This window comes from Branchiostoma lanceolatum, chromosome 5 (genome assembly GCF_035083965.1).
Source record: "Branchiostoma lanceolatum isolate klBraLanc5 chromosome 5, klBraLanc5.hap2, whole genome shotgun sequence".
NCBI classification, from domain to species: domain Eukaryota; kingdom Metazoa; phylum Chordata; class Leptocardii; order Amphioxiformes; family Branchiostomatidae; genus Branchiostoma; species Branchiostoma lanceolatum.
Genome location: NC_089726.1, coordinates 23695105 through 23708220, shown reverse-complemented (window position 1 = coordinate 23708220; position 13116 = coordinate 23695105). Strand labels below are relative to the sequence as shown.

The window sequence follows — 13116 nt, the reverse complement described above, 5'->3', positions numbered from 1 at the left end:
TATGACTCTCAAACACGTGACAAATTTAACTGAGAAAAAGAGATCTACAATGTTGATAAATATCAATCATGCAAATAGATACTTGCATAATTACTGACAAAATATTATAATTCCATATTGCTAAGTGATGGGGATTTCAATCTTGTTGCGTTTGGAAGTAAAGTTAATGTTGACATTATCAGACATAAATCATGCAAATGAGGGAGTCATTTACATAATTTATGAGGAAATGCTACAATAGCCTTCTTTGCTATGATAATACTTTCATACTTTGCACAACTTGTGTTATTTGGGTAGAGAAGATAATCAACAGACATAACTCATGCAACTGAGGTCCTTATTTGCATAATAAATAACATTAATGACATCAGCCGGCTAAGGTATGGGGTCGTGGAACTCTAGTTGAGTCATGCTATCCACAGACAGACAGACTGTGAGCTACTGTACAAAAGAAACGCCACCTAAAACATAACCTTCCCGGCCAAGACACTAGTAAGTATTACAAACAGCGCGGTCTTCAACAGTGCAGTGCTTATAGTTGTTGACATGGAGAATCTTGGAGTTCCAATCCCAGCTGGCAGGCCCTATTAAAGCGGGAATGCTTTCGAGTGTTTGAGAATGGCATTGAATTAACTTACCTGATGACACGTTGTCCTACAAGTTGAGTTGAGTAGAATCTTTGGCCATGTAAGATTAATCTGGGGTCCAGTTTGGGCCGCTGTTCAACTGACTGTAACATGTAATATTGAATGACTGGTCAGTTTCGGTCCAGTTTCGGACACGTCAGGCACTGAATCATATTCATAAGATCTGTCTTCGAGCGACCTTTGACCACTCCCACCGCACCCACTTATACGGACTGTCCGACTATCAGCACGGGGTTACTTTTATAGGATTATTCTTGCCAAAAATTGTCCAATTTGTTTCCATTTTGATACAAATAAACTGAGTTTATTTCTGCTAATGTTTAAGAAATAACTATTGTAGTTTGTGGTTTAATGTGTGGACAGCACGTTACATACCATCGCACACTCACTCGGAATTTTTGATGAAACTATTCAACGTTAGTTTCGCTCCTTGGTTTCGCTCGAGGCCATGTTGGTTTCTGTTATCTCCAAGCAGATGTTTGGGGAGGCTAAATCCTTATGGTAACGTAACGTGTCCTATTTACCATTTACGTGCGGGAGCAGTTTACGTCCAGTTTGGGTCATGTCCACATGTCGCGGAGTATTATGCCAAAGCCTGTTCTCATAAGCAAGAAAGAACGTCATAAGTATGATCCTTAGCCATCTCTCTCTATTATACAAAACAATGAAAAAGGTTTACGTCCAGCGACATAACAGAATAAACTCCTCAACCAGTAACAACAAGTTGCACGGAAGCGTCATGCATGACGTATTTCATATGTAATTCGACACCGCGTACTTCATCATGTGTTTCTAACTTACACGATAACTAGTATCTTTAAAAAGTACCTGACGTTAAACCTTTCTTTGATATTCAGACTATCCATGGTGATTCGAGGTTTGAAACTCTTACCAGTTTTAGGAAGGTTTGATACAACCTAGCGAGCCCCGGACGGGTGGTTAATATTTGCACGGCAAAACATAATAGCCATGCGTTTATTACGTGAACGCCAGGTGACGCGCATGTCGTTGAAATGCACAGATCAATATTGTTTTTTTCCATCGCGTCAAGCAAGCGGCGGGGCAAACATAATGACTTAACTATCATTTGTCTGTAGACCACTTTGGATAGTTAATGTGCAATTTTTTTATGGTCTATGTTCTGCAAGCATAGCGCGAGAAGGCAAAAAAACTGAGGTGGACGATAAAGGGTTACGCTAGCACAATTTTACATCATATACCTCAGTATAAATACATGCTCGCACGGCGTTAAACAGGCGGAGAAAAACTTACAGACCATACATTTTCTTTTTAGAAGAGCTGATATTTATGCACATGGGTTTAACATTTGCCTCTGTCCGCGCGGTTTTAAGATAAATACGTTTTGAATAAATTGGACCAAGGATGACCTTGGCGATGAAAGTCCGACACCCAGGACATTGTGAACTGAGTTTGAAACTTACCTGGTGACATGTGGTCCTTCTAGTCTCAGTGGAGTGGAGAAGAATAGTCGGGTTGTGGGTATTCAGTTTGGCCGCTGTTTAATTTTCTGTAACATGAAATTGATGACTGGTCAGTTTCGGTCTAGTTTCGGACACGTCACTGAATTACCAAGACCCGTCGTCGAGCGACCTTTGACCACCTCCCACACTTATTACGGACAGAGATTGACCACGCTTTTATGATATATCATTACTTGTATGATAAGAAGATCTATCTGGAATGTATATGTTAAGGCTACATTTAGCCTGGAAGAAGTCGTCATTATTTGTTACTAAATTGAAGGGAAGCTAGCTGTTAAAGGCTCAAAGTTTGACTTTTGTAGCTTATTGAAAAGTTGGTACGTAACAACTAAAATCAATTGCCGCTGCAGGGTGTTATGCCAACTAGTGGTTTAAATACCAGTGTGCTAGTTGGCCATTCAAGATACAGATACCAAGGGTTGCTTTGTTCAGGCAGTGTATCTTCACAGTCAAGGGTAAATTTCCAGAGCTTCAATTCTCACATCTACACCAAAGTCACAATAGACCTAAGACAGTGATTGCAGCTTATTACCTACATTTGAAAACTTCATCGCCTACATTCTTGGTTAGTGGTACGGATCGGTCCGGCCGGACCGGTTCCGGACTTGTAAAACGTTTAGGTTCAAGTCCAAAAAAACCTAAACGTCTGGAAACAAGTCCGGACTTGAAAAAAAATTCTCACTTATACACTCCTTTTTGTTTTAAACCATCTTAAACCTTCCTTAGATCGTGAAATTTGCACTAGAAAAATATGAAAACATTGCTGTTTTTGTGTTTATAACTGAACCTTTGTGTTAATTACTGACTGTATATAATTCCGTATATATAGTTTTCAAATTACATGTAAAATATCTGCCAATTTGCAATGTTACATGTAACACGAAAAAATATTCCAAAATTATTGTTCAGGTCCGGACTTTCAAGTCCGGACCTGAACCTAAACCTCTGGACTCGAGTCCGAACCTAAACCTAAACTCGGGTTTTGATCCGCAGCACTATTCTTGGTCAACATGTAAATCATCCTATTCGTCGAAATGAAGTTATAACTTACATAAGGCAGCTTACCTAATGCAACAAAACGTACATTCTTGAAATTGAATAAAATGAATTTTATTGAAACATATATTAAATAGCCTTACATTTCAATGATGGTACTCTCACCTCAACAAAGATAATTTAAAAATGCAGTTTAGGCCATGTTGATTTGATTATATGGATGACATCCTCTGGGAACCCCAATGGATGCGAGCGTATGAATAAAAAAAGTCCGGAAGAAAAACGTTGCCTTCATTACGAAATCTACATGGCCAGGAAGGCTTAACAAAACTGTGAACACACAGAGCATGGTATATTACGGATAATAGCTTCATTTTACTTCTTTAACTTTGGAATTGAATTTGGCTTTTTACGGCATTAGTACATAGTTATCTTTAAGATTGCAAGTTTAAGCGTTGATTTTCAGAACATCTACAATCTGTTCGGGTTGACGTCTTGGCGACATAAAGAAAACGGGATGAAATAGACAGCCCGACAAAAACACGTCAAAAACCAACTGGACTCGTTCCTCTACTTGGAGAGTAAGTTTTCATGACTTTCATTTGTTTTAAGGATCGCATGCCTTAAAGTGAACATTATTCACCTTTGATTAAGGCATGGGCGATGATCATTTCCACGTTTAGGGAGCTTATAATATTTGGCGAAAGATATATACAATGTACATGTATGGGGGGCGTGGAACTCATGTTACATTATAGGCGCGCCGCCTAGCAATTTAATTCAGTATGTCAAGCAGAATCCCACGGGGGGATCTATTATTCATGCGCGTTCTGACGTCTTCACAGCTAGATGGCGTACCAGCCGGATTCCGCTACAGGGCAGCCCGGGTATCCAGGGTACCCCCCTCCAGCCCAGGGTTATCCACCCCCTCAGCCTGTATACCCCCCTCTTCCCGCGGGCGGTTATCCTGCAGGCCCCCCGCCGCAACAGGGGTACCCCGCCCCTTCCCAACCAGCGTACCCTCCCCCGCAGCAGGGGTACCCTCCCTCTCCCCAGCCTCCCGGCCCAGGCTATGGTGCGCCGCCGGGTCCCCAGCCGGGGTACGGTCCGCCCCCCGGGCAGATCCAGTGGATGCAGCCTCCGACAAGAGGCCCGCCTGGATGTCCACCCGGCCTCGAGTATCTATGTGAGGTAAGACATCCTGGAACGGCGTTCTCCAATTTCAACTTCAAGTAGATGTGTGGTGGAAATGTCCTAACCCTAGCCTGGGTGCCAAATCTCTATAATATCTATTGATTATCAGGGTGTAACTCAGGGGGCCAGTTGTAGAATTTGCCTTTGGCGCATGTTGGCCTTAGAGCCGATGAGTCAGTGGCCTGTGCGGGCCCTGGAAAGAGTTCGAGGCTATGGGCTTCTCTGATAGCCGGGCTTTCCTGACAGTAGCCAGTCCCGAGGGAAACTAGTATTAGAGAAATATTATCCGTCAAAAAACATTCAAATTCTAACCACCAACTCCCGACGCGTCAGGGTCCGTTTTGTCAGTGATAGACAGGTAGAAAACGTGAATATATTCTACCCAGCATTTGCTTGAACTTCGACCCTCCAACGCTAAATATAGGACAGCAGTTTCACCATCTGAAGTTGTGTGCGTGTGTATTACTGGGGCCACGCTGGCTGTCAGTGGGCAAGATTTCTAAGAAAATTGGCAGGGTCTGAATACGCAAATAGCGTATACAGTTAGCAGACTATCAATATGTATTAGCCGTCAACATTGCTTTTACACAGTTAGTACTCCAATGAAGGATTATAATCAAATAAGTATACCCGAAACCAAACTCATAATCATATAAGGTACTAATTAGAGAGATTATATCGATCTGATGTGAGGAAAGATTTTGATATTCATTAATAACAAAAAAATGCCTTTTGGCTGATCATGAAATTTGTACGTACTAATTTCCGAGCAGATGTGTGAGGGGTGGCCATGACTTCTTATGTCTGATTAAATGTTTGAGACGATCGTTTCTGGACAGGAATTCTACTTTGATCAATTTCATTTTTCAGTATCTACATGTAAGTTACATTATGCCAATACACTATTATTCCAAGCCAATATTTTTAGCACAGTTCAGAAATATTAAAATTTTCGGTAAGTTATATATTTATTTTACTGCGCATCTGGAGTCGATTCGTGACACCCTATACGACCCCCCCCCCCCCCCCCAAATCACCGTCCACCGGCACGCGATCAGCTACACGTCATGCCTTTACCTGGTCTCAATCGATATCTCTCTATTATGACAGCATAAGTGTTAGTGTCACGACATATTGCAGACATTTAAATGATTCATCATTCTAAAAACATCACCTGAAGACAGCAAAGCAACGATTGTAAAATTTAACCATCACATGGGTGATGAATATGGATATGGATATATGGAGATACAGGGGGGAAAACGGAAGATTTATAGATTTCATCGCCGAAATACGTATCCATAACTAAAGGGACAGCAGTGGCAGCTAGTCCACGGGTGCTAATTGGGTGTTATCACTCACGTCACTACATGACGTAATTATATATTGTCCGCCATGATGAATGGTTAAAGAAGTTGCTAAGTACATTTGAATTTTTACATGTAATAATGACGACATATGTATCGTGATTCCAAATCGGAAGCTGTGAGAACATACATGCAGATACTAAACATTAACTGATCTCCAAGCAGATGTAACGTTAACTATCTGTCTCATTCTCGGTCTTTCACGTCTGTTCTGCAACTCGTTTCTAGTATTGAATTTTGTAACGGTTTCGTAACGGTTTCTGCATCTACCGGTGATCGGCATTCAATAATGTAAGCTAATGAATCTGATCTCGCAATCATTTTTGTCAAATGAACCGTCAGAAAGTATAGAAGAAATCTAAATGTTGCAAAAACAGGCGTGAATCGTCGAGAACGAGCGTGTCCTTACATCTGCTTGAAGATTAACATCAACATTGCGACCCCGCGTTTCCGTCCCCACGTGACGTACTAGGGATCCAAAATCCTGGCAGATTATTCATGGTTTTTTATGGTTATTGTCGTACATACACCCATGTGCATAAATATGACTGTCACTTTGAGTTATATTCGTAAGCAAAACACATCTTTTTTTTTCAAATATTTTTGTATAATGCCTTTCTCAACATCCTTCATGTAACCCTAATTCACCTTTATCCGTTGTGTTTTCGGTAAGGGTTTTTAAATCAAAATTGACACTAATATGGCAAAAGAGTAAACCATCCTTGCTTTCTATTACATGCCGATATCATTGATTGATTACCTTTGTCACTGATGTTTTGCATATCATATATTCTATGATAATCTATATATATTGCATTATAAAGTAGAGTGGATTCATTCCTCAAGCTAACGGACATCTATCGCACCGCAGTCTTCCCTCTGGGTGTGAGCTTGAATAAAGTTCTAAACGGGAACTTTGCGGCTACAGCGTCTTTTCTGATGATGTGGCGTGAGTGTGCACGGTAGACTTGGGGATGTCCACTACTATTTGGCTACAAAACTATATATATTGCAATTTGAAATCACGCCCGTCGCGTTGAGAACGACGTGGTTATCAAAACTTTCAGACAGTGTTCTGAATACTTTGCTCAAGTTTGCAATTATGGCCGGCAGTACAGTGTATTGCCAATGTTGCATTTAACGAATTTCCCAAACAACCCATTTCTGAAAGCAACGGATAGGTTACACAACGGATAAAGGTCAATTAGCGATAGTAACGCATCCGAACATGCATATCTGCACCCTCTTCTCCTCAGATCGATCAACTCCTGGTGAAACAACAAGTGGAACTTCTGGAGGCCTTTATCGGCATAGAAGGTGACAACAAGTACAAGATCAAGAACGCCATGGGCCAGCAGGTTTACTTCGCCGCGGAGGATAACGACTGCTGCACGCGCCAGTGTTGTGGAAACGTCCGCTCTTTCGAGATGAAGATTTTCGACAACACTCAGCAGGAAATCATCCATTTTAGCCGCCCTCTGCGCTGCATGAACTGTTTCTGGGTCTGTTGTCTGCAGGTAAGGGATAATCAGGTCGAGACCGTCATCGAATTTTCATCGCGACGCCTTCCACTCTAAGAACCTCCCTGATTGGCTAAAGCGGGTATGATACTTGACTGCCAAATTGCGCTAGGAAATTGCGCCAACTTGATGATTTTTCCTTGCGATCACTGTGACGTACAACGCATTTTTGTATGAAGCCTAGATGGGGCAAATAAAATGTCACATTCGATGCAAGATAACTTAATTGGAAATCACAGTGTTGCTATTGAATCAAAATTCAATGCACTCATGTACAATGGTTACAAATCCATCTTTAAAAAGATTTGACGTCCACTGTTTGCGCCACTTTGCGATTTAGAAAAAAATTCAATTTGAGGGCACAGGTTGCTCCGAAATAGCCTCCTTCGCAGACTTCCTAGAACGGCGGCATATACAGTATATGGGGGGGGGGGGGGGAGGACACACACACAAGGGAGTTATGTAGCCGAGGGAGTTGTGTAGCCGAGGGGTCACCCCTCGGCTACACAACTCCCTCGGCTACATAACTCCCTTGTGTGTGTCCTCCCCCCCCCCCCCCATATACTGTATATGCCGCCGTTCTAGGAAGTCTGCGAAGGAGGCTAGCTCCGAAAACCCTTGTTTGAGTCACTTTGCACTTCACTATTAACACGCAGCTAATCATTAGCATTCCTAATTTCTGCACACCACCAAAACTTGTGTTCCAGGAGCTGGAAGTGCAGTCCCCGCCCGGCACCACGGTGGGGTGGGTGCGGCAGATCTGGCACCCGTTCCTGCCCAAGTTCGAGATCGAGGACGCCGCTGGTGACGTGGTGCTGGTCATAGAGGGGCCCTGTCTCAGCTGCTCCTTCTGTGGAGACGTGGAGTTCGACGTCATGGTTCCTGACGAATCACAAAAGGCGAGACGAATTACTTTAATTCTTGAGGACATTTCTAAAGGGAGGCAAAACTTAAGATTAAAAAGTCAACTATACTTTGCTAAATATACCCCAAAGTCAACTCTTCACTTGTTTTACGTTCATGGCTCTCCTGTCATTTGTTGCTGTCGTTTGTTGGCGACATAATGAAAACGGGACAAAGTAGAAAGCCCGACAAAAACGCCTAAAACACGTCAAAATCAGTGGCCGGACCCATTCCTCTACTTGAAAAGTAGTTATTTGTAACGTGCTGACGGCGGAAAATCTAGATCTGGTTTTGTTACGCATCAAAAATGTGTGTCGATGCTAACAGATGGAGTCCCAAAAGCGTCAAGCTATATAACGTTAGATATGTCCACATCCGACCTACAGGTGGGGAAGATCTCCAAACAGTGGAGCGGGCTGCTGAAGGAGGCCTTCACGGACGCAGACAACCTCGGCATCCAGTTCCCCATGGACTTGGACGTCAAGGTCAAGGCCACGCTGCTGGGCGCGCTCTTCCTCATTGACTTCATGTTCTTCGAGCAGGTCGGAGGCGAAGAGCAGCAATCGTCTGTTTTGTTTTAGTTTAGTCATGGCTGTTTGGTCTATCTATGGTTTTGTAACTGGAACTTGTAACTTGCTACAGATTGCCTTGCCTATGGATGACTTGCGGCCTACGACCAAGTGATGATTATCTTAAAACGTCCATATGATATATACACATTTGTATAAATAGATAAACATACATGACCCCAACCCAACTCCTTCCGTTTTGCCCCCTAACCCGCAAGAAATATGCTTTACCACCGTCGTTCTTCTTCACCTCGTTCCGAATCTGCTTGGCCCCCGCCCTTCTGCTTTCCCCCGCCAATGGCCAACATGGCATTGCTCATACTATAGTGGACACGAAAATCGTGTAGAAAGTAACTATAATGGCAGCACTACGAAATCTAGAGTCCCCGCGGCCGGCGCTCCGGGACACATTCTGGACCACCTTTCTGCTAGCCTGAAGATTACGGAAGGAGTAAGCGGAAGGAGTTTGGTGAGGTGACTTGTGGACAATACACCATGTGTTTGCAGCACAATTTAAATCAAAATCTGACCTAGCTTCCGCTTATTTTCTTGATGAGATTTCTTAACCACAATCAGATATAGACTCCAATATCACACATTGTAGAAAAACAAGCAGTGGAAACTATAAATGATTAAGATATATCGGTAATATAGTGCGCATGTAATGTTATTTTACAAAGTACCGCATGGAGGCAGTTTTTAACAGAAACGGACACCAAGGAAAACGTAACAATTTGCCTCCCAATATCTGCTTGGAGATTACAGAAACGTCACTATGAAGTATGAAGTGTATCTACATCGTATGATATGAGTTTTCAGACTGATAGATCGTCAGTCTATCTATAGTAGACATATTGTTCTCTTTATGTCCACGCTACTACAAAAGTGTTGTCACAGTGTACATTGCTGTTCGGATCGGTGAATGAATATGACGAACATTCTGAGTATACAATGTTAGTAGTGGTTTATCAACCATTAAGGCCTTCCATCACGAATCCAATGATTGTTTCCAGCGGGTATCCAATTTTGAAACTTCCGACCCATGTATTAGTGTTTTCCAGAAGTTGTTATTATAGAGGCATCTAGTGCTATTGTTATAAAAAACGAATGCATGTGACGATTTATTCTATCACGACAATTTTTGAATAATTTCTAACGGTATTGCTTGGTGTAAGGCCAGTGTTGGCCACTACTGGGCAGCGATGTCAGGAGATAGCGGCGGAATGCTGTCAAATTAAAGTGGATCATGAATACTAAACATTATGTTAATATGCTTTCACCTCACTACTAGTACTAGAGAACACGTAGTGCTAGTGGCAAACATGAACATATGATATAAAGACAACTTCCCTTCCGATTATCTATTGACACTTAAAAGTACATCATGGCGGTCCTATGGCAGGCAGATGCACAATACATACTAAAATCACCTATGTAACAGGAAAAACTGTTTTGTACCTATCGGAACAGTGAAGGATTTGCTCTTCACAATCAGCGCTCAGCATGCTTCAGACAGTATGACAGACTGGGGGGTGCTCATGAAACGAGAATGTCAGTAACACATGTGATCCTATTGGAAAGTGGAGAAAAGTCATTTTACTGTCGTTCGGAAGATTTCAGCCTTGATTATGTGTGTTCCGGCGAATTCCGGTACAGTCAAACCTGTATTAGCGGTCACCTTTGCATAGCGGCCACCTGCCCATAGTGGTCACTTTTTGTCGGTCCCTTGGATTTTTCCCATTGACATAAGCATTAAGAATTAGGCTATAGCGGCCACCTGTCCAACGCGGTCGCGGCCAGACGATTTTCAGTCCCGCGAGTACAGTAACACTGCCGGTAACGGTCACGGCGCGCCGGTAAAGCCGCATCGCCACCGCACGCCGGGTTCAAAATCTTCATTTTTCACGTAGTTATCAAATTTATGTGGACTCAACTGGATAGGATGATAATAAAGAAAACCAGAATGTTTTATCTTTGTTAGAAAATCCATGGTTTGACGCGAAGTCAGTATAATTTTCTTCGCATGGCTTGCGTTTGTACACCGTAGCAAAATTGACAATTTCTGTGCATTTCGACTGGACAAATATTACGGCAGCTTTTTGGAAAATACAACTCGCACATGTAGCTGATACGGTAAGTTCGGGAAATGTTTGAATGCTGGCCCAATATCCGTTTTCCCCGGTGCTCAAAGTCAAAACGTGTTTTGCGCGATTCTCAAAATGTCGCTGATAGTCAGCAGCACAAAGGTCAACGGAAGACACCACTGTTTCGGAGGTATAATGCGCTAAATTTATTTTGCTGCAAAGTATCACTGAGGATAAATACTTTACCAAAAGCTTCAAAAGAAATATAAATAACATTAATATGATATAAAATTTGTGCTATTGCAATTTTCTGAAAAGAAAAAAGCCATCAAAAGAGCGACCTTCTTCTGAGTACCCTATTAGCATAATGGTAGAAGCTGATAATGACAAGCGGGAAGCGAAACAACAACAGACTAAGGAAAACTATCGCCACGATTTTATGTTTCAAAACGGTCGAAAACGAACAGTAAGTGGCAACTGAGCAACATGTATTTTGTTCTTAAGTAACTAGGTGGCATTTTGCTGCTAAGGACTTTGTTTCATATGATTAAAACTCGTTGGTGACGCGTGTGCCTGCAGCGAAGCAGTCGCGAAGGATCAAGAGTAGAGTATGGCGATGCTGGTCTGTACAGACATGAAGCTCGAGCAAGCCATGGATTTTGGAGTTGGTAGATACAATAATTCTTTTTTCAAGCCCATAATGGAAGTAAAAGAACAACAATCGACTTTCTAAAATGTGACTTACCTATGCAATGTTTACATGTGTACTGTACGGTGAATAAATGTATCTCAGTGGGTACTGAAAATATGTGTCACTCGTGGTCAATTTATCGACATTTTCTCCATAGCGGCCACCTGTCCTTAGCGGCCAGTTTTGGCCAGTCCCTTGAGTGACCGCTATAGACAGGTTTGACTGTATATACTTTCGGACCGCCAATATTTTTGTCCCGGAAGACCGATTTGCTCTGCTAGTGCGCGCGAATCCATCCTTATTCATCTTTTTCATGGAGATACTGTTTTGCGTGCGTTTGGTGTTTGTTTGTATGTTTGTGTCACCGGATGCTCAAAGTCAGCATAACTGTAGAACATGTAGATGGATTGTAATGATATTTGGTATGTGGGTATTAGTAGGTATTAGGAGGAGGAAGGTAAAGGTCCATTTTGGGCCCCCTGGTATGTGTCACTGGAACTGCAATGGCGTATTTGTAAAAAGCTTCTAAGGAGAATAAACGAAGAAAGGAACAACAGATTTTCATGTTATTTGGTACGCAGGTAGCTTAGACAGAGATGTATTGAATGAACTGCAAATTATGCAAATTGGACTTAATTTGCATAAGTAATGAGGAAAATATATATATTTGCAGTGTTGTCCATTGCATATTGTGGAACATCTGTTATTTGCAGTAGCTATTTATAGCGAAAGTGGGTCACTTCTCCTGGGCCCGACAGCTGTGGGTCATACCATTGAGCGATATAGAATGGGGGAACTGGCTTGATAAAAAACAAAGTTTCATGGAGATTTTGGGTCCTAAGACTCTTGTTTTCACTGTGCGACGGCTTTGAAGAAAGTAGCGCACCTTGGCAGAAGAAAGAAGGCAGCGTTTCCGACCACGTCCGCACCATCACTACTTGACGTGTCCGCTGCCGCATGGTCCCCCATGAAGGCTAGAGAGCCCAAGCAAGAGTGCCCCTGCGGCTGGCCCAGATATGCTCAATCTATTGAAAATTTAATCATTAACTTCACACTGAATAAACAATGTATCAACACGATTTATTTCGTTGATATTGATATGCTGGAATCAAACAGTACATCTTTTGATATATAGGCTCTGTACACATCTGCTAAATAAACATTTGTATGTCTAGTAACTTCATTTTTGCCAGTGATATAATTTGTATGATAAACACGTAGAGTGTGTTATTCCGATAACAGAGGGTCAGGATCAGCTATCCGTAAGGTGTGTCCTTCCAATGACACAGTGTCAGATTCAGCAATCTGCAGGGTGTGTCATTCCAATGACACAGTGTCAGATTCAGCAATCTGTAGGGTGTGTCATTCCAATAACACAGGGTCAGATTCAGTTGAGACTACTCAAACGGGCCTTCGATCGGGTGTGCCACAATACCGCCATTACCAAACTCATCAACATGGGAGCCAGACCACCGCTCATCCCCTGGCTGTACAGTTTCGTATCCTGTCGGAAACAACGCGTCCGCTATCAAGGGGTACTATCAGACTGGGAGTTCCTAACTTGTGGAGTAGCCCAGGGCACTCTGTTAGGTCCTCTTGTGTTTCTAGCAATGATCAATGACGCCAAACCTGTAACTACAAAC

General features: G+C 42.4%; 2 protein-coding genes across 5 annotated transcripts in view; one reads left to right on the top strand and one right to left on the bottom strand.

Annotated features, from left to right (window-relative positions):
* Window positions 1-2190, bottom strand: part of LOC136435780 (probable ATP-dependent RNA helicase DDX60) — a 49801-nt gene extending 47611 nt beyond the window's left edge. For 2 of the 4 annotated variants that reach the window (XM_066429506.1, XM_066429504.1), the window contains exon 1: window positions 639-844. The gene's annotated coding sequence lies outside the window, so the exon portion shown is untranslated. Of the gene's footprint in view, window positions 1-638; window positions 845-2089 lie in introns of those variants that run through there. The other 2 variants (XM_066429505.1, XM_066429507.1) reach the window with 2 other exon arrangements.
* Window positions 2191-3956: 1766 nt separating this feature from the next.
* LOC136435779 (phospholipid scramblase 2-like) lies at window positions 3957-9956 on the top strand. Its single transcript, XM_066429502.1, has 4 exons — window positions 3957-4336; window positions 6963-7223; window positions 7934-8125; window positions 8516-9956. The coding sequence occupies exons 1-4, from the start codon at window positions 3995-3997 to the stop codon at window positions 8708-8710; spliced, it is 990 nt and encodes a 329-aa protein (XP_066285599.1). The 5' UTR covers window positions 3957-3994; the 3' UTR covers window positions 8711-9956.
* The last annotated feature ends 3160 nt before the right edge of the window (window positions 9957-13116 follow it).

Excerpts from the sequence above, each read along its gene's own strand:
- LOC136435779 (XM_066429502.1), top strand. The coding sequence starts at position 3,995 with ATGGCGTACCAGCCGGATTCCGCTACAGGGCAGCCCGGGTATCCAGGG. Across the intron at positions 4,337-6,962 it reads GCCTCGAGTATCTATGTGAG|ATCGATCAACTCCTGGTGAA; the intron begins GTAAGACATCCT and ends TCTTCTCCTCAG. Across the intron at positions 8,126-8,515 it reads TTCCTGACGAATCACAAAAG|GTGGGGAAGATCTCCAAACA; the intron begins GCGAGACGAATT and ends TCCGACCTACAG.